The following is a 21,685-nucleotide window of genomic DNA, read 5'->3' as shown; positions in this document are numbered from 1 at the left end:
ACTAATGCCAGAAGCCTCGCCAACTAAATGAACGAATTAGAATTAATGTTGGAGCATAATTATGACATGGTGGGGATATCTGAAACGTGGCTGGATGAGAGCCATGACTGGGCTGTTATCTTGCAGGGTTATAGTCTGTTCAGAAATGACCGAACGGATAAGCGAGGGGGAGGGGTGTGTCTATATGTAAAATCATCCTTAAAACCCATCCTGCGTGATAATATAGGTGAATCTAATGAAAATGTAGAGTTCCTGTGAGTGGATATAAGGGGAGGGGGAAAAAATAGTAAATTACTCATAGGGGTTTGTTATAAGTCCCCAAGAATAATGGAAGCAATGGAGAATATCCTCGTAAAGCAAATAGATGAAGCTGCGACTCAAGGAGAAGTCATTATTATGGGGCACTTCAACTACCCTGAAATAGATTGGGGAAAGGAAACCTGCAGTTCCAGCAAAGGTAATCAGTTTTTGACAACTATGAGAAACAATTACCTTTCACAACTGGTTCAGGACCCAACAAGAAGGGAAGCACTGCTAGACCTAATATTAACCAACAGGCCAGACCGCATATCAAATATAAGGGTTGGGGGTCCCTTGGGGAATAGTGATCACAAAATAATAAGTTTTCATGTATCCTTTAATAAGATGTGTAGTAGAGGGGTTACAGGGACACTAAACTTCAGGAGGGCAAATTTCCAACGGATGAGAGATGATCTTGGTGCAATTAACTGGGACGATATCCTGAGACATAAAAATACACAAAGAAAATGGGAGACGTTTATTAGCATCCTGGATAGGACATATGCACAATATATACCGTATGGGAATAAACGTACTAGAAATAGGAGGAAACCAATATGGCTAAATAGAGCTGTAAGGGGCGCAATAAGTGACAAAAAGAAAGCATTTAGAGAATTAAAGGAAGTAGGTAGTGATGAGGCATTAAATAAATATAGAAAATGAAATAAATTCTGTAAAAAGCAAATCAAGGCAGCAAAGATTGAGACAGAGACTCATTGCCAGAGAGAGTAAAAATAATACCAAAATATTCTTTAACTACGTGATATAAATAGTAAGAAACTAAAAAATGATAGTGTTGACCCCCTTAAAAATAGTCTGGATAAAATGGTGGATGAGGATGAGCAAAAAGTCAATATGCTAAATGACATTTTTTCATCAGTATATACACAAGAAAATTCCATGGCAGACAATATGATCAGTGATAACAAAAATTCCCCATTAAATGTCACCTGCTTAACCCAGCAGGAAGCATGGCGGCGTCTGAAAAATCACTAAAATTGACAGATCTCCAAGCCCGGATGGGATACACCCCCGAGTACGGCATGAATTAAGTACAGTCATTGATAGACCAATATTTTTAATCTTTAACCCCTTCATGACCCAGCCTATTTTGACCTTAAAGACCTTGCCGTTTTTTGCAATTCTGACCAGTGTCCCTTTATGAGGTAATAACTCAGGAACGCTTCAATGGATCCTAGCGGTTCTGAGATTGTTTTTTCGTGACATATTGGGCTTCATGTTAGTGGTAAATTTAGGTCAATAAATTCTGTGTTTATTTGTGATAAAAACGGAAATTTGGCGAAAATTTTGAAAATTTTGCAATTTTCACATTTTGAATTTTTATTCTGTTAAACCAGAGAGGTATGTGACACAAAATAGTTAATAAATAACATTTCCCACACGTCTACTTTACATCAGCACAATTTTGGAAACAAAATTTTTTTTTGCTAGGAAGTTATAAGGGTTAAAATTTGACCAGCGATTTCTCATTTTTACAACGAAATTTACAAAACCATTTTTTTTAGGGACCACCTCACATTTGAAGTCAGTTTGAGGGGTCTATATAGCTGAAAATACCCAAAAGTGACACCATTCTAAAAACTGCACTCCTCAAGGTGCACAAAACCACATTCCAGAAGTTTATTAACGCTTCAGGTGCTTCACAGCAGCAGAAGCAACATGGAAGGAAAAAATGAACATTTAACTTTTTAATCACAAAAATGATTTTTCAGCAACAATTTTTGTATTTTCCCAATGGTAAAAGGAGAAACTGAACAACGAAAGTTGTTGTCCAATTTGTCCTGAGTACGCTGATACCTCATATGTGGGGGTAAACCACTGTTTGGGCGCACGGCAGGGCTTGGAAGGGAAGGAGCGCCATTTGACTTTTTGAATGAAAAATTGGCTGCACTCTTTAGCGGACACCATGTCACGTTTGGAGAGCCCCCGTGTGCCTAAAAATTGGAGCTCCCCCACAAGTGACCCCATTTTGGAAGCTAGACGCCCCAAGGAACTTATCTAGATGCATAGTGAGCCCTTTAAACCCCCAGGTGCTTCACAAATTGATCCGTAAAAATGAAAAAGAACTATTTTTTCACAAAAAAAATTCTTTTAGCCTCAATTTTTTCATTTTCACATGGACAACAGGATAAAATGGATCCTAAAATTTGTTTGGCAATTTCTCCTGAGTACACCGATACCTCACATGTGGGGGTAAACCACTGCTTGGGCACATGGTAAGGCTCGGAAGGGAAGGCGCGCCTTTTGACTTTTTGAATGGAAAATTAGCTCCAATTGTTAGCGGACACCATGTCGCATTTGGAGAGCCCCTGTGTGCCTATGCAATGGAGCTCCCCCAGAAGTGACCCCATTTTGGAAACTAGACCCCCCATGGAACTTATCTAGATGCATACTGAGCACTTTAAACCCCCAGGTGCTTCACAGAAGTTTATAATGCAGGGCCATGAAAATAAAAAATAATTTTTCTTTTCTCAAAAATGATTTTTTAGCCTGGAATTTCCTATTTTGCCAATGGTAATAGGAGAAATTGGACCACAAATGTTGTTGTCCAGTTTGTCCTGAGTACGCAGATACTCCATATGTGGGGGTAAACCACTGTTTGGGCGCACGGCAGGGCTCAGAAGGGAAGGCACGCCATTTGGCTTTTTAAATGGAAAATTAGCTCCAATCATTAGCGGACACCATGTCGCGTTTGGAGAGCCCCTGTGTGCCTAAACATTGGAGATCCCCACAAATGACCCCATTTTGGAAACTAGACCCCCAAAGGAACTAATCTAGATGTGTGGTGAGCACTTTGAACCCTCAAGTGCTTCACAGAAGTTTATAACGCAGAGCCATGAAAATAAAAAAAAAAAAATATTTTCTCAAAAATGATTTTTTAGCCCGCAATTTTTTATTTTCCCAAGGGTAACAGGAGAAATTTGACCCCAAAAGTTGTTGTCCAGTTTCTCCTGAGTACGCTGATACCCAATATGTGGGGGTAAACCACTGTTTAGGCACATGCTGGGGCTCGGAAGTGAAGTAGTGACGTTTTGAAATGCAGACTTTGATGGAATGCTCTGCGGGCGTCACGTTGCGTTTGCAGAGCCCCTGATGTGGCTAAACAGTAGAAACCCCCCACAAGTGACCCCATTTTGGAAACTAGACCCCGAAAGGAACTTATCTAGATGTGAGGTGAGCACTTTGAACCCCCAAGTGCTTCACAGAAGTTCATAACACAGAGCAGTGAAAATAATAAATACGTTTTCTTTCCTCAAAAATAATTTTTTAGCCCAGAATTTTTTATTTTCCCAAGGGTTACAGGAGAAATTGGACCACAAACGTTGTTGTCCAGTTTCTCCTGAGTAAGCCGATACCCCATGTGTGGGGGTAAACCACTGTTTGGGCACACGTGGGGGCTCAGAAGGGAAGTAGTGACTTTTGAAATGCAGACTTTGATGGAATGGTCTGCGGGCGTCATGTTGCGTTTGCAGAGCCCCTGGTGTGCCTAAACAGTAGAAATCCCCCACAAGTGACCGCATTTTGGAAACTAGACCCCCAAAGGAACTAATCTAGATATGTGGTGAGCACTTTGAACCCCCAAGTGCTTCACAGACGTTTACAACGCAGAGCCGTGAAAATAAAAAATCATTTTTCTTTCCTCAAAAATGATGTTTTAGCAAGCAATTTTTTATTTTCTCAAGGGTAACAGGAGAAATTGGACCCCAGTAATTGTTGCGCAGTTTGTCCTGAGTATGCTGGTAGCCCATATGTGGGGGTAAACCGCTGTTTGGGCACACGTCGGGGCTCGGAAGTGAGGGAGCACAATTTGACTTTTTGAATACAAGATTGGCTGGAATCAATGGTGGCGCCATGTTGCGTTTGGAGACCCCCTGATGTGCCTAAACAGTGGAAACCCCTCAATTCTAACTCCAACACACCCCTAAACCTTATCCCAACTGTAGCCGTAACCCTAATCACAACCCTAACCCCAACACACCCGTAACCCCAACACAACCCTAACCCTAACCACAACCCTAATTCCAACCCAACCCTAACCCTAAGGCTATGTGCCAACGTTGCGGATTCGTATGAGATTTTTCAGCACCATTTTTGAAAAATCCGCGGGTAAAAGGCACTGCGTTTTACCGGCGGATTTACCGCGGATTGCCAGTGTTTTTTGTGCGGATTTCACCTGCGGATTCCTATTGAGGAACAGGTGTAAAACGCTGCGGAATCCGCACAAAGAATTGACATGCTGCGGAAAATACAACGCAGCGTTTCCGCGTGGTATTTTCCGCACCATGGGCACAGCGGATTTGGCTTTCCATATGTTTACATGGTACTGTAAACCTGATGGAACACTGCTGCGAATCCGCAGCGGCCAATCTGCTGCGGATCCGCAGCCAAATCCGCACCGTGTGCACATAGCCTAATTCTAAAGGTATGTGCACACGCTGCGGAAAACGCTGCGGATCCGCAGCAGTTTCCCATGAGCTTACAGTTCAATGTAAACCTATGGGAAACAAAAATCGCTGTACACATGCTGCAGAAAAACAGCACGAAAACGCAGCGGTTTACATTCCGCAACATGTCATTTCTTTCTGCGGATTCCGCAGCGGTTTTACAACTGCTCCAATAGAAAATCGCAGTTGTAAAACCGCAGTGAAATGCGCAGAAAAAACATGGTAAATCCGCCATAAATCCGCAGCGGTTTAGCACTGCGGATTTATCAAATCCGCAGCGGAAAAATCCGCAGAGGACCAGAATACGTGTGCACATCCCGAACCCTAACCCTACCCCTAACCCTACCCCTACCCCTAACCCTACCCCTAACCCTAACCCTAACCCTACCCCTACCCCTAACCCTACCCCTAACCCTACCCCTAGTTCTTACCCCAACCTTAGTGGAAAAAAAAATATTTTTTTTTATTGTCCCTACCTATGGGGGTGACAAAGGGGGGGGTGATTTACTTTTTTTTCTATTTTGATCACTGAGATAGGTTATATCTCAGTGATCAAAATCACTCTGGAACGAATCTGCCGGCCGGCAGATTCGGCGGGCGCACTGCACATGCGCCCGCCATTTTGGAAGATGGCGGCGCCCAGGAAAGAAGACAGACGGACCCCGGGAGGCCAGGTAAGTATAAGGGGGGGGGAGATCAGGGCACGGGGGGGCGTCAGAGCACGGGGGGGTGGATTGGAGCATGGGGGGGTGGATTGGAGCACGGAGTGGGGGAACGCTGTGCGGGCGGGTGGATCGGAGCACGGGGGGGGATCGCTGTGCAGGGGTGGGATCGGAGTGCGGGGGGTTTGATTGGAGCACGGGGGGTGTGATTGGAGCACGGGGGGAGCGGACAGGAGGACGGGGGAGCGGAGCACAGGACGGAGGGGAGCGGACCACAGATCGGGGGGCTGGGGGGGCGATCGGTGGGGTGGGGTGGGTGCACATTAGTGTTTCCAGCCATGGCCGATGATATTGCAGCATCGGCCATGGCTGCATTGTAATATTTCACCATTTTTTTAGGTGAAATATTACAAATCGCTCTGATTGGCAGTTTCACTTTCAACAGCCAATCAGAGCGATCGTAGCCCCTGGGCTAAACTACCACTCCCCCTGTCCCTGCAGATCGGGTGAAATGTGAGTTAACCCTTTCACCCGATCTGCAGGGACGCGATCTTTCCATGACGCATATGCTGCGTCATGGGTCGGAATGGCACCGACTTTCATGACGCAGCGTATGCGTCAAAGGTCGGGAAGGGGTTAAAGACTTCATAGTAACAGGGTCTGTACCACAGGACTGGCGTATAGCAAATGTGGTGCCCATATTCAAAAAAGGGACAAATCTGAACTCAGAAATTATAGGCCAGTTAAGTTTAACCTCTACTGTGGGTAAAATCCTGGAGGGCATTCTAAGGGATGCTATACTGGAGTATCTGAGGAGGAATAACCTCATGACCCAGTATCAGCACAGGTTTACTAGGGACCATTCCTGTCAGACTAATCTGATCAATTTCTATAAAGAGGTAAGTTCTGGACTGGACCAAGGGAACGCAGTGGACGTAGTGTATATGGACTTTTCAAAAGCTTTTGGTATGGTGCCACACAATAGGTTGATACATAAAATGAGAATAATGAGGATAGGGGAAAATATGTGTAAGTGGGTTAAGAGCTGGCTCAGGGATAGGAAACAAAGGGTGGTTATTAATGGAGCACACTCGGACTGGGGTCAGTATTGGACCCTCTTCTTTTTAACATATTTATTAATGACCTTGTAGGGGGCATACAGGGCAGAATTTCAATATTTGCAGATGACACTAAACTCTGCAGGGTAATCAATACAGAGGAGGACAATTTTATATTACAGGATGATTTATGTAAACTAGAAGCTTGGGCTGATAAATGTAAAATGAGCTTTAATGGGGATAAATGTAAGGTCATGCACTTGGGTAGAAGTGATAAGATGTATAACTATGTGCTTAATTCTAAAACTCTGGGCAAAACCGTCAATGAAAAAGACCTGGGTGTATGGGTGGATGACAAACTCACATTTAGTAGCCAGTGTCAGGCAGCTGCTACAAAGGCAAATAAAATAATGGGATGCATTAAAAGAGGCATAGATGCTCATGAGGAGAACATAATTTTCCCTCTATACAAGTCACTAGTTCGACCACACTTAGAATACTGTGCACAGTTCTGGTCTCCGGTGTATAAGAAAGACATAGCTGAACTGGAGCGATTGCAGAGAAGAGCAACCAAGGTTATTAGTGGACTGGGGGGTCTGCAATACCAAGATAGGTTATTACACTTGGGGCTATTTAGTTTGGAAAAACGAAGACTAAGGGGTGATCTTATTTTAATGTATAAATATATGAGGGGACAGTACAAAGACCTTTCTGATGATCTTTTTAATCATAGACCTGAGACAGGGACAAGAGGGGCATCCTCTACGTCTGGAGGAAAGAAGGTTTAAGCATAATAGCAGACGTGGATTCTTTACTATAAGAGCATTGAGATTATGGAACTCTCTGCCGTATGATGTTGTAATGAGTGATTCATTACTTAAATTTAAGAGGGGACTGGATGCCTTTCTTGAAAAGTATAATGTTGCATGGTATATATACTAGATTCCTTGTTAGGGCGTTGATCCAGGGAACTAGTCTGATTGCCTTATGTGGAGTCGGGAAGGAATTTTTTCCCCCAATGTGGAACTTACTCTTTGCCACATGGGTTTTTTTTGCCTTCCTCTGGATCAATTTGTTATGGCATATTATTAGGTTAGACTATAGGTTGAACTAGATGGACTTAGGCCATGTGCACACGATGCGGAATTGGTGCGGATCCGCAATGTCATTTACAGTACAATGTAAATCAATTGGGGAACAAAAAACCTGTGCTAATGGTGCAGTAAAAATCCGCACTGAATCCACAGCGGATTGAAAAAAAGTGCATTTCACTTCTTTTGTGCGGACCTGCAGCGGATTTGGACCCTTCCATGTTGGAAATCCACAGGGGTAATATCCGCACAAATTCAGCACATCCGCAGAAAATCTGCACCTGCGGATTCTGCCAGAAGATGCAGATTTGGCGCAGAAAATTCTGCACCCCATTCCGCAACGTGTGCACATAGCCTTAAAGTCTTCCTTCAACCTTAATAACTATGTTACTATGTTACTATGGATGGTTGTGTCACTAGACAGACTGCGGCTCTAACGAAACGCAAGCGGCAGTGAAACGCACATCAATGTGTATTAGTGCACCACATTCCTATTATGGCTAAAGGCAAATTATCTATAATATAACGCTGGGAGCGTCACTCTGTCCGAAGCCTTTATAGACTGCGCAGGCGCAAGTGCCGGCGCAGTCTGGGCCTCACAGAGTGACGCTCCCGGGAGATCGCGGTATGCGTTCACACTGAACGCACACCGCGATCTCCAACAGAGAAGCAGGGACCGCCAGGAGGGTAAGTATCGGCCATATTCGCCTGTCCTGCATTCCACCACTGAGCGCCGCCATCTTCCCGGTCTTCGGCCTGTGACCTTCAGTTCAGAGGGGGCGATGACGCACTTAATGCGCGCCGGCGCCGCCCTCTGACTGAACAGTCACAGCCAGGAGACAGGGAAGATGGCGGCGCGCAGCGCTGGAACGGGACAGACAGGTGAGTATAGTAAGTGCTGGGGGGCCTGAGCTGGCGGCGATACCGGCACCTGACCCCCACAGCGCGCCGGTGTCCCCGCCTGCTCAGGCCCCCGGATGGGTGCAACACATGACAGGATGGGGACGCAGGATGGTTGCAGCACATACCAGGATGGGGACGCAGGATGGTTGCAGCACATACCAGGATGGGGACGCAGGATGGTTGCAGCACATACCAGGATGGGGACGCAGGATGGGGACGCAGGATGGTTGCAGCACATACCAGGATGGGGACGCAGGATGGTTGCAGCACATACCAGGATGGGGACGCAGGATGGGGATGCAGGATGGGTGCAGCACATACCAGGATGGGGACGCAGGATGGGTGCAGCACATGACAGGATGGGGACGCAGGATGGGTGCAGCACATACCAGGATGGGGACGCAGGATGGGGACGCAGGATGGGTGCAGCACATACCAGGATGGGGATGCAGGATGGGTGCAGCACATGACAGGATGGGGACGCAGGATGGGTGCAGCACATACCAGGATGGGGACGCAGGATGGGTGCAGCACATACCAGGATGGGGACGCAGGATGGGTGCAGCACATGACAGGATGGGGACGCAGGATGGGTACAGCACATACCAGGATGGGGACGCAGGATGGGTGCAGCACATACCAGGATGGGGACGCAGGATGGGTGCAGCACATGACAGGATGGGGACGCAGGATGGGTGCAGCACATGACAGGATGGGGACGCAGGATGGGTGCAGCACATACCAGGATGAGGACGCAGGATGGGTGCAGCACATGACAGGATGGGGACGCAGGATGGGTGCAGCACATACCAGGATGGGGACGCAGGATGGGTGCAGCACATGACAGGATGGGGACGCAGGATGGGGACGCAGGATGGGTGCAGCACATGACAGGATGGGGACGCAGGATGGGTGCAGCACATGACAGGATGGGGACGCAGGATGGGTGCAGTACATGACAGGATGGGGACGCAGGATGGGTGCAGCACATACCAGGATGGGGACGCAGGATGGGTGCAGCACATGACAGGATGGGGACGCAGGGTGGGGACGCAGGATGGGTGCAGCACATGACAGGATGGGGACGCAGGATGGGTGCAGCACATGACAGGATGGGGGCGCAGGATGGGTGCAGCACATGACAGGATGGGGACGCAGGATGGGTGCAGCACATGACAGGATGGGGACGCAGGATGGGTGCAGCACATACCAGGATGGGGACGCAGGATGGGTGCAGCACATGACAGGATGGGGCGCAGGATGGGTGCAGCACATGACAGGATGGGGACGCAGGATGGGTGCAGCACATGACAGGATGGGGACGCAGGATGGGTACAACACATGACAGGATGGGGGCGCAGGATGGGTGCAGCACATGACAGGATGGGGGCGCAAGACGGGTGCAGCACATGACAGGATGGGGATGCAGGATGGGGACGCAGGAAGGGTGCAGCACATGACAGGATGGGGACGCAGGATGGGTGCAGCACATACCAGGATGGGGACGCAGGATGGGTGCAGCACATGACAGGATGGGGACGCAGGATGGGTGCAGCACATGACAGGATGGGGACGCAGGATGGGGACGCAGGATGGGTGCAGCACATACCAGGATGGGGACGCAGGATGGGTGCAGCACATACCAGGATGGGGACGCAGGATGGGTGCAGCACATGACAGGATGGGGACGCAGGATGGGTGCAGCACATGACAGGATGGGGACGCAGGATGGAGCAGCACATGACAGGATGGGGACGCAGGATGGGTGCAGCACATGACAGGATGGGGACGCAGGATGGGTGCAGCACATGACAGGATGGGGACGCAGGATAGAGCAGCACATACCAGGATGGAAACCATATACCAATATAAATGCTCGCCACCCGGGCGTAGAACGGGTTCAATAGCTAGTACAATTATAGTCAGGTATATGCTGCACATGTATATTACCACATTTCAGTAAGCATTGCTGACTATTAAATTCTGGCTATAATATAATATGTTTTGCACCTTAGCATCTACAGTTGTGTGAAAAAGTGTTTGCCCCCTTCCTGATATCCTATTCTTTTTCATGTTTGTCACACTTAAATATTTCAGACCACTAAACAAATTTGAATATTAGACAAAGATGACACAAGTAAACACAAAATGAAGTTTTTACATGAACGTCTTTATTATTAAGGGAAAAAAAATCCAAACGTTTAGGGGCCCGAGTGAAAAAGTGATTGCCCCCTTAACCTAATAACTTGGGTCACCCTTAGCAGCAACAACTGCAATCAAGAGTTTGTGATAACTGGCTATGCGTCTTTTACAGCGCTCTGGAGGAATTTTGGCCCACTCATCTTTGCAGAATTGTTGTAATTCAGTCACATTGGAGTGTTTTCGAGTATGAACCGCCTTTATAAGGTCATACCACTGTATCTCAATCGGATTAAGGTCAAGACTTTGAGTAGGCCACACCAAAGATTTAATTTTGTTATTCTTAAGCCATTCAGAGGTGGACTTGCTGGTGTGTTTTGATCATTGTCCTGCTGCACATCTCAAGTGCGAAGCAGGGCGGACATTCTCCTTCAGGATGTTTTGGTAGACAGCAGAATTCATCATTCCATTTACCACAGCAAGTCTTCAAGGTCCTGAAGGAGCAAAACAGCCACAGACCATCTCACTACCACCACCATATTTTACGGTATGATCTTCCTTTTCTGAAATGCTGTGTTACTTCTACGCCAGATGTAATGGGACACACACCTTCCAAAAAGTTCAACTTTTGTCTTATCAGTCCACAGAGTATTCTCCCAAAAGTCTTGGGGACCATCAAGATTTTCTCTGGCAAAACTGAGACAAGCTTTTATGTTCTTATTGCTCAGCAGTGGTTTTCGTCTTAGCCATTTTTGCCCAGTCTCTTTGCTATGGTGGAGTCTTGAACACTGACCTTAAATGAGGCAAGTGAGGACTGCAGTTCTTTGGATGTTGTTGTGGGGTCTTTTGTGACCTCTTTGATGAGTCATCGCTGTGCTCTTGGGATAATTTTGGTTGGCCAGCCACTCCTAGAAAGGTTCACCACTGTTCCATGTTTTTGCCATATGTGGATTATGGCTTTCACTGTGATTTGCTGGAGTCCCAAGCTTTAGAAATGGCTTTATAACCTTTTCCAGACTTATAGTTTTCAATTTGTTTCTCATTTGTTCCAGAATTTCTTTGGATCATGGCATGATGTCTAGCTTTGAAGATCTTTTGGTCTACTTCACTTTATCAGTCAGGCAGATCCTATTTAAGTGATTTTTTGATTGAGAACAGGTGTGGCAGTAAATCAGGCCTGGGTGTGTGTGGGGTGACTGCAGACTTATCAATTTAGACCAGACAACCCCTTTAAGCTATCATCTGCCTTTATCAGCCACAGGTTGAGCTAAGCTAGCACTGGACATGTTACTAGTACACTGAGAAAATAACTTAATTCAAAGGTAAAAGAGGAGGCTTTGGTGCACCCTTTCATGGCCAAGAGATTGGTGCACCGTTACGCCTCCTCAGTTGTATATTGGGGTCTTCCTCTGCTTCTGATCGACAGTGCTTGCTTATCAGAGCAAGTACTGTCTTAATGCTGCCGACATTGTTTGCGGCCACAAACGTACTCCTTTCCGCCTCCTGTCTTCTGACACAGCTCATTACACTAATAAACTCCGAAGTGTATGCACGCTTTTTTCAGCCATGCATGAATTTCTTCTCAATTGTGCAAGAGGAGTACACTGCAGCCTCTGGTGCATTGGGCTCAGTCATTGCACTCAACGTTTCGCTGGAATAACATAGTGCTGAAGCCAGATCTAGTTTTTCATCAATTGTTGTGGAATCTGCAACAGAGGTCCCTAGTGTAAATGTGAACATAACCTAACCACATAACCTACCCTCGCTGATCACAGCAAGTATAAAAAGCATTACATTTACTAATAAGAAACCCTGATAAATAAGTATCTTATTTAATATAAAACTATCTAGATTTTAAAGGGAAAGTTGTCATGCTGAACGAGCTGCTCTATAATACATCAAGAGGAGTTCGACAGATTGATATGAATCCTTGTTTGAAACATTTAGTTTAAGGCCTCATTTAGATCTCCATTGTCGGCTTATGTGTTCTATCCTTTGTTTTCATGGATTAAACACATAATAATTGTAGTCCATGTGTCTGATTTCTGCGGACCGTGTGGTTGTGCAAGAATTACACAGACATATTTGTTTTTGCTAGTATTATTTATTATTATAGCGCCATTTATTCCATGGCGCTTTAAATGTGAAAATAATAAATGTGAAAATAATAAAAAACAAGTAGAGTAATCTTAAACAATACAAATCACGACTGGTACAGAAGGAGAGAGGACCCTGCCCGCCAGGGCTCTCAATCTACAGGGGATGAGTGAAGGTTCAGTAGGTGAGGGTAGAGGAGATAAGAGGGGAGTCGAGAAGGAGATCTTGTGAGGATCGGAGGTTAAATGCAGGTAACTTCCGGGAGACTAGGTCACAGACGCATGGAGGACACAGGTTGTGGATGGCTTTGCATGTCATGGTTAGGGTTTTGAACTAGGGTCTTTGGGTAATGGGGAGCCAGTGCAGGGATTGATAGAGGGGAGAGGCTGGGGAATTGAGGGGGACAGGTGGATTAGTCGGGCAGCAGAGTTTAGAAAAGATTGGAGTGTTAGAGGGGAGGCCACAGAGCAGGAGGTTGCAGTAGTCAAGGCAGTAGAAAATGAGGAGCTGGACTAGGGTTTTTGTAGATTCTTGGTTGAGGAATATACGGATCCGGGAAATATTTTTTGAGTTGGCAGGAAGTGAAAAGGTCTTGGATATGTGGTTTGAAGGAGAGACCAGGGTCAAGGATTACCCTGAGGCAGCACACTTGTGGGACTGGGGAGAGTGAGCAGCCATTTACTTTAATGGATAGGTCTGTTGGGGGAGTCAAGTGAGATGGGGGAAAGATGATGAATTCTGTTTTGTCCATGTTAAGTTACAGAAATCTAGCAGAGAAGAAGGATGAAATAGTGGACAGACTTTGTGGGATTTTGGATAGTAAAGTGGTGATATCTGGTCCAGAGTTGTAGATCTGTGTGTCATCAGCATAGAGGTGATACTGTGATTCTATGAGCTGTTCCAGGCCGAAGGTGTAAATTGAGAAGAGCAGCGGCCCTAGGTCTGAACCTTGTGGGACTCCGACAGATAGGGGCGAGGTGAGGAGGTGGTGTGCGAGTGGGAGACACTGAATGTCCGCTTTCTTAGGTATGACCAAGATAGGGCCAAATGTGATGCCAAGAGATGAGAGGTTCTGTTGTAATAGGAAATGGTCCACTGTGTCAAAGGCAGAGGACAGGTCCAGGAAGAGGAGGAGGACAGAGTAGTGTTGCTTGGATTTGGTGGTTAATAGGTCATTGGTGACCTTAGTTAGGGCAGTTTCAGTGGAGTGATGTGGTTGGAAGATAGATTGTAAGCGGTCGAAGAGGGAGCAGGAAGAGTGGTGGGAGGACAGTTCAAGATAGACGTGTTGTTCCAGTACTTATGAGGCATAGGGGAAAAGTGACATGAGGCTATAGCTAGATACAGAGGATGGGTCAAAAGAGGGCTTTTTGATGATGGGTGTGATTGAGTCATGTTTGAAGCATGAGGGGAAAACACCAGTTGTTAGTGATAGGTTGAAGAAATGGGTTAGGAATGGGATGAAGACTGTGGGGATGTTTGGGATGAAGTGGGATGGAATTGGGTCAAGTGCACAGGTGGTGAGATGTGATCTTGAGAGTAGAGTGAAGAGTCGATCTTCTTTAATTTTGGAGAAGTTGGTTTAGGAGGAGGAGGGCTGATCAGTTAGAAGGAGGGGCCCTGGGGGTTGTAGAACAAAACTTTCTCTGATGTTATCAATCTTCTGCTAGAAGAATGAGGCAAAGTCTTCAGCTGAAATGAGTGGAGAGGGAGGAGGTGCTGGGGGATGGAGGAGAGAATTGAAAGTGTTGAATGGCTGTTTAGGGTTGTGAGACAGCGAGGATATGAGAGATGAGAAGTAGGTTTGTTTTGCTGCAGGGAGTGTGGCCTTGAAAGTAGTGAGGGACTGTTTGAATGCGATGAAGTGCTCGTTGGACTGGGATCTTTTCCATCTCTGCTCAGCAACCCTAGAAGCCTGCCTCAGTTCTTTGGTCAGGTTGGTGTGCCAGGGTTGTCTATTGATTTCGTAAGCTTTGGTATGTGTGAGAGGGACAACCGTTTCCAGAGCTGCAGCTATTGTGATGTTATATAAAGCAGCAGCGTCAGCATTGTATAAGGAGCTTATGTCTGTAAGAGGGAGAAGGGATTCAGAAAGGGAGTTGCGAGTTAGAGAGGTTAGATAGGGAGTAGAAGCGGGTGAAGATGAGGTTAAATGTGTGGCCATGTTTGTGAGTGGCTACAGAAGACCATTGAGCGAGGCCGAAGGAGGAAGTGAGAGATAGACCTTTAGTGGAAGCTGAGAGGGAAGTGTCAATGGGTCTGTTGAAGTCGCCCATGATGATAGTGGGGATGTCAGCAGAGAGGAAATAAAGTAGCCAGGTAGTGAAGTGATCGAAGAAGATTGTGGCTGGCCCTGGGGGGAGGTAAATGACAGCCAATTGGAGGTGGGAGGGGTAGTAGATGCGCACAGAGTGCATCTCAAAGGAAGGGAGGGTAACAGAGGGTGGCAGTGAGATTTGAGTGAAGGAGCAGATATCTGACAGAAGAAAACCAACTCCCCTGCTTGCTTCTGGGGTGTGGGGTGTGGGAAAGGTGGGATCCACGATACAAAAGTGCAGCTGGAGAGGCTGTGTTTCAGTGATAGCGAGGAAAGAAAGTTTGTTAGTAATAAAAAGATCATGGATGTAGAATCATAAATAAATAAAAGTCTATGGATCCATGAGAATAATTTATAGCAGGTATCAGTGTGAAATCCATGTGCTGTACAAGGCTAACAATGCAAGGGATAGGAAAAGCTTTATAGTTGATTTATTTATCTATCTGTAAAAAAAAAAAAACATTAATGGTAAAAATTGACACTCGGATCTAAAACACTAATGACATTTATAATTTTTTTTTGCATACATGAACAAACACGGATGTCTGAATGAGGCCAAACTTGAGTTGATTTCTACCCTGTCTCATCAGTTTTGAATGTGATTGTTTCCATATACAGATCAGTTATGTATCATCCTGTATCCATAGTTTGCTACTTTTAAAAGTCCCAGCTACCAGTAGGTGGCGCTAAGAATCCAACCAGTACTAAGCCATAGACTTCAGGCTTCAGAATATTCAATCAAAATGTGCGATGTACTGTTGTATTAAACAGACATGCAAACACAATAAAACGCCTGTTATAATCCAAATACAGCACACAGGAAAAACAAAAAAATATGTTGGGTTAGATCAAAGCAAATAAACGTCTAAATAATTCAGATCAAAATCTGCTACAGAGACATTACAGCACCAGTCTATTTATAAAGGGAGACAGAAAAAAACATATTCAGTTCACATTTCTAGGAATCTGAAGTGTTTACTGACTACTGGGGCTATCCTGATCAATCTCACCGCCAGACCTACAAATAACTGAATGTGACCACAGAAAACTCTACAACCTCGTGTTACCATATGCAAACATTGAGGATAGTGCCATTACCTATGGCAGATTGGGGAATTTTTATCCCCGATGAGGAACTTTTATCCACACTGCAAAATGAAGCAGCAGGTGAAATGCCCAACAGATATTTCATTCATTTTCTATTAGGCTGCCGGGAAAAGCAGAGTGCAGCGTTCATCTGCCATAGAGAATGAATGAAATGGCTGATGGGCAGCTGACCTGTTGCTTCATTGCTCCTCATCGGCGACACAAATTCACCAATCTATAATAGGTAACTAATGGTATACCCGATGCCTTTTCTATTCTAACGAGAGCCAATGAATGTAGTAATCGGTGCAGGTTACAATGGTTGGACCCACACAGATCAACAAGTTATATCATTCATCCCTTTGATAGGTGATAATTTGATTTAACTGGACAACCCCTTTATCAGTTTATATCAGTCGTTTCTTAAAACTGAGCTAAAAAAAAACAAGGTTGGAAATGATGGCACACTAGTTTTGCACAAAAGTGTCTGACTTTTCTTGGAACACTGAAAGTAGTTGTGATCTGCGACTTTTAAGGTTGAATAGCGAAGGCTGGAAAGTGTGTGCATTGTAGCGGGTGCGGATTTGATCTTCTGAGATTAATGCTTCAATGACACGTGAAGAAATAGTCCTGCAGTCATCAGCGTTTTGCATCAGTGTGTCATTAACATGTCCGTTTTTGCCATCAGTGTTGTCGTCAGTGCTTCTCACGGATGGATAAAGAAATAAATGACACAGCTACTCATACTTTGCAAAGCTCGGATGCATGGATACCATCCGTGTGCTGTACGTGTACTTGTTTTCCAGAGACCCATAGACTTATAACGGTCCTTGTCTTCAATGCTGCCCGGAGAAAAACTGACATGCCTCCATGTGAAAAACACCAGACATGTGACTGGCACTATAGATTATAATGGGTACGTGTTGTATCCGTGAACAAAAACATACGTGTAACATGGACGTCTGAATGAGGCCTAAGACTGTCCAAATTGTAACATTTTTCATGAGGTGAGGTGCCCTGAATCATCAAAGTATTTATGCTGTAAGCACTTTAAAAAGTTGTAAACTTTTTTGTACAATGTTGTGTAACAAGCCTGCAACTCTTGGTATTTTCATATCTCTTTTGTCCAGCACAGCAAAAGTGGGTCAAACTGGGAAAGAGCTGAGGTGGGACAGGGTTACGGCAATGTCAGGCTATCAAAATCACCAAACATCCCTGACTAAAGTAGCATTTCTGGTGAGGTGCATGGAGGTGCACCCCACTGATAAGATGCACCAATTTAATTAAGTGCTGTGCACCTCCTAATGAATTAGGCTTGTGTTATTCCTACACTGGCATATGAAACACAAGTCTTATTGAATCAGGGCCCAATTCTTAAAAGGAGTTATTCACCATTTGGACAACCCCTGCTCATTAACAAACTTGACCCCGCTAAGATAAAAAAGCTTATACTCACCTCCATTCCAGCGGTGTTCGATCTCGCGTTCTTGGAGCTCCAGCGAGGTTGTTGTGACATATTAGCCCTGCGGCCAATCAGTGCTGGCATCACCGTCTCGGCCTTCAGACATATAAGTGATTAACAGGAAGCAAGTGCTCTGCCGCATCTCTCACTTTCTGTTAATTATCTGTAGACGGGGACAGTGACGCCAGCACTGATAATGCGTCGGGCTCACGTGTCATAAAAACCACACGTGAGACCTGACACCACTGGAATGGTGCTGGCACTGGAGGGAAGTATAAGCTTTTTTATTTTAGCGGTGTCAAACAAGAGGAATGAGAATTGGCTGTCCAACTAGTGGACAACCTCTTTTATAAAAACAGCCTTGGAATATTGTGAGATTGAATGATTGGGCACAAAGGAATTATAAAAGTGGGTACCGGAAAAAGGCCAAAATAGCCTCCTCTGCCAACACATTGTCTTTGGATAATGGTAGTTTCCTGCTTATTGATAGCCATAACATTTTTATTTTTCCGTTGACATAGCTGTATGAGGACTTGCTTTTTACAGGATAAGTTGTAGTTTTTAATGACACTGTTCATCTTATCATACAGTGTACTGCAAAGGGAAAAATAAAAATCCAGGTTTGGTGGATTGGTGATAAAAACACAATGTTTCTCAGTATATTATGATTGAATCTTCACAGACGTGGCATAGCAAATAAGAAGCTGGCTTTGTTTGCTGCTGACAAGCAGACATGTTAATGCATGGCATATTGCATGCATTGTGTGGGCTTAGCTTCTGAGCCTGCTTCACTTATGTCCAAGCGGAAAAAAATGTTGCTTTTTTCACTTCCTTGGGCCCATTGACAAGGGATTGTTCCGTAATGGACAACCCTTGTAATGGAAAATTACATTTAGCCATTATTTATTTATTTTACTCACTTATATAGCGCCATTAATTCCACAGCGCTTTACAGACATTATCCGCACTGTCACCATTGGGGCTCACAATCTTTATTCCCTAGAAGTATGTCTTTGGAGTGTGGGAGGAAACTGGAGAACCCGGAGAAAACCCACGCAAACACGGGGAGAATATACAATCTCCTTGCAGATGTTGTCCTTTATACATTACACTCAGATTAATTCCTGTAACACTTTAGTCACTTTTAGTTAAGAACATAATATGCTTTTACGCCAGTTTTATACTTCCAGCATTCACTGTTTGAGAACGAACTACAATGTCCGGACCTTTCATGAATCTCCAGACCAAACTTAACATCTTGATGAAGCATTTGAGTTTGGGTCGGGTCTTAACATCAATCATTATTGTAGGAAATGCAAAATCTGCCTTACAAAGTCTACACAATTAAAATTATAGGTACAATTAAAGCAGTAGCTACATGTTGTCATATAATGCAGGCGAGACATAGTAAAATAGTGGGATTAGCATGACCACCACACAACCTTAATGTTGGGAGAAAAGGTTGAGGCATTTGTAACACAAACTTTGACGCAGTCTTGTACAGCATGAAATGCCCTATGTGCACCAGTGCACCATAACACTTCAATCTTAGCATGGCAAGCCAATATGTACAGTGGGGGAAAAAAGTATTTAATCAGCCACCAATTGTGCAAGTTCTTCCACTTAAAAAGATGACAGAGGCCTGTAATTGACATCATAGGTAGACCACAGCTATGAGAGTCAAAATTGAGAAAACAAATCCAGAAAATCACCTTGTCTGATTTGTCAAGATTTATTTGTCAAATTATGGTAGAAAATAAGTATTTGTTCACCTAAAAACATGCAAGATTTCTTGCTCTCACAGACCTGTCACTTCTTCTTTAAGAGGCTCCTCTGTTCTCCACTCATTAACTGTAGTAATGGCACCTGTTTGAACTTGTTATCAGTATAAAAGACACCTGTCCACAACCTCAAATAGTCAAACTCCAAACTCCACTATGGTGAAGATGCTGTCGAAGGACACCAGAAACAAAATTGTAGCCCTGCACCAGGCTGGGAAGACTGAATCTGCAATAGGCAAGTAGCTTGGTGTGATGAAATCAACTGTGGGATAAATAATAAGAAAATAGAAGACATACAAGACCACTGATAATCTCCCTCAATCTGGGGCTCCACACAAGATCTCACCCCGTGGGGTCAAAATGATCACAAGAATGGTGAGCAAAAATCAAAGAACCACATGGGAGGACCTAGTGAATGACCTGCATAGAGCTGGGACCACTGTAACAAAGGCTACCATCAGTAACACACTACGCCGCCAGGGACTCAGATCCTGCAGTGCCAGATGTGTCCCTTGCTTAAGCCTTTACATGTCCGGGTTCGTCTGAAGTATGCTAGAGAGCATTTGGATTATCCAGAAGAGTATTGAGAGAATGTCATATGGTCTGATGCAACCAAAGTAGAACTGTTTGGTAGAAGCAAAATTCGTCGTGTTTGGAGGAGATAAAATACTGAGTTGCATCCAAAGAACATCATACCTACTGTGAAGCATGGGGGTGGCAACATCATGCTTTGGGGCTGTTTCTCTGCAAATGGACCAAAGGGACCAGGACATCTGATCCGTGTACGTGAAAGAATGAATGGGGCCATGTATCATGAGATTTTGAGTGCAAACCTCCTTCCATCAGCAAGGGCTTTGAAGATGAAACGTGAATGGGTCTTTCAGCATGATAATGATCCCAAGCATACTGCCAGGGCAATGAAGGAGTGGCTTTGTAAGAAGTATATGAAGGTCCTGGAGTGGCCTAGCCAGTCTCCAGATCTCAACCCCATAGAAACCTTTTGGAGGGAGTTGAAAGTCCATGCTACCCAGCGACAGGCCCAAAACATCACTGCTCTAGAGGAGATCTGCATGGTGGAATGGGCCAACATACCACTAACAGTGTTTGCCAACCTTGTGAAGACTTACAGAAAACGTTTGACCTCTGTCACTGCCAACAAAGGATATATAACAAAATTTTGAGATGAACTTTTGTTAATGACCAAAAACTTATTTTCCACCATAATTTGAAAAATAAATATTGCCAAATCAGACAAGGTGATTTTCTGGATTTGTTTTCTCAATTTTGACTTTCGTAGTTGTGGCCTCCTTATGATGTCAATTACAGGCCTCTCTCATCTTTTTAAGTGAGAGAACTTGCACAATTGGTGGCTGACTAAATACTTTTTTCCCCACTGTATGGCCAGTTCTGGATTTCCATCACAAGAATCCATACACACAGATTGTCTGACAATGTAGACTCATTTCATCAAGTAGACCACGCAATAAAGGAGTTCTCTTGGGATAATCCCTACATGTTAGAAGAGACCCTTGTCCCTTATAATAAATGTAGTCTTGTATAATGTTGTACAGGCATTATATCATCCAGCAGTTCTCTTGCACAGTGACGTTAGCAGCCACTCGTTGTGCAGGGAAATGCAAAACCGCTCCATTCAGATGATTGTGTCTACGCTTGAATCCCTGCTTAATGGTTAGGTGGGTTTGTTATTGTGCAAAAAAAGTAGTGAAACAGCGCCACTTAACAGATCCACATGGGTCCCAGGGGTAGGGTTCACATTGATTAGTAAGCAACTGCATATTAAAGCAAGGGACACAGCAATACCACCATACCTGCAGTTCTCCTTCCATAACACTTAGCAGCTTCACAAGATCCTCCTTGGATGGATCTTGAATTTTCCTATTTTTTCTGTCACATAGTCCAGAGGGTTTGGCATATCTTTTAACAGTTGCAGAGACCTGTACATCTCCTTCATTATTTCTGTGGATTTTATTCTTGTTTTTGCCATCATTGCTGAGGTTCTCATCTTCTATTGAATCCCCATTGCTGTAGCTGGAGAACTGTCCAGCTGTTGAGCTTTCTCCACCTTGGTTTCGAGATCTCATTCCTCCCTAAAACCCAAGATGAAGCAGAATAAATCAATTTATCAATTAAAAAAAAACAATGAAATAAAGCCAAGAATTTAAACTTTTTATTATAATATTGCACTTCCCAAAGTTATTGTAAATGTAACTAGTCATGTTTCCTGATTCGTACTTACTAATACATAGGTATATATATATAAAAAAGTCAAATGCCATGTCCTACACCAGCTGTGCTATGGAAA

At 44.6% G+C, this 21,685-nt stretch overlaps 1 protein-coding gene across 5 annotated transcripts in view; it reads right to left on the bottom strand.

Annotated features, from left to right (window-relative positions):
* The window catches only part of FILIP1 (filamin A interacting protein 1), a 214,813-nt gene that overhangs the window by 85,097 nt on the left and 108,031 nt on the right, over nt 1-21,685 (bottom strand). For all 5 annotated transcript variants that reach the window (XM_069726536.1, XM_069726538.1, XM_069726534.1 and 2 more), the window contains one exon: nt 21,192-21,470. In XM_069726536.1, coding sequence (XP_069582637.1) covers nt 21,192-21,464 — 273 coding nt within the window. In that variant the 5' untranslated portion in view covers nt 21,465-21,470. The remainder of the gene's footprint in view (nt 1-21,191; nt 21,471-21,685) is intronic.

This window comes from Ranitomeya imitator, chromosome 5 (assembly GCF_032444005.1).
Source record: "Ranitomeya imitator isolate aRanImi1 chromosome 5, aRanImi1.pri, whole genome shotgun sequence".
NCBI lineage: Eukaryota > Metazoa > Chordata > Amphibia > Anura > Dendrobatidae > Ranitomeya > Ranitomeya imitator.
The sequence above is the reverse complement of the archived record's forward strand: the minus strand, read 5'-3'. Positions and strand labels throughout refer to the sequence as shown.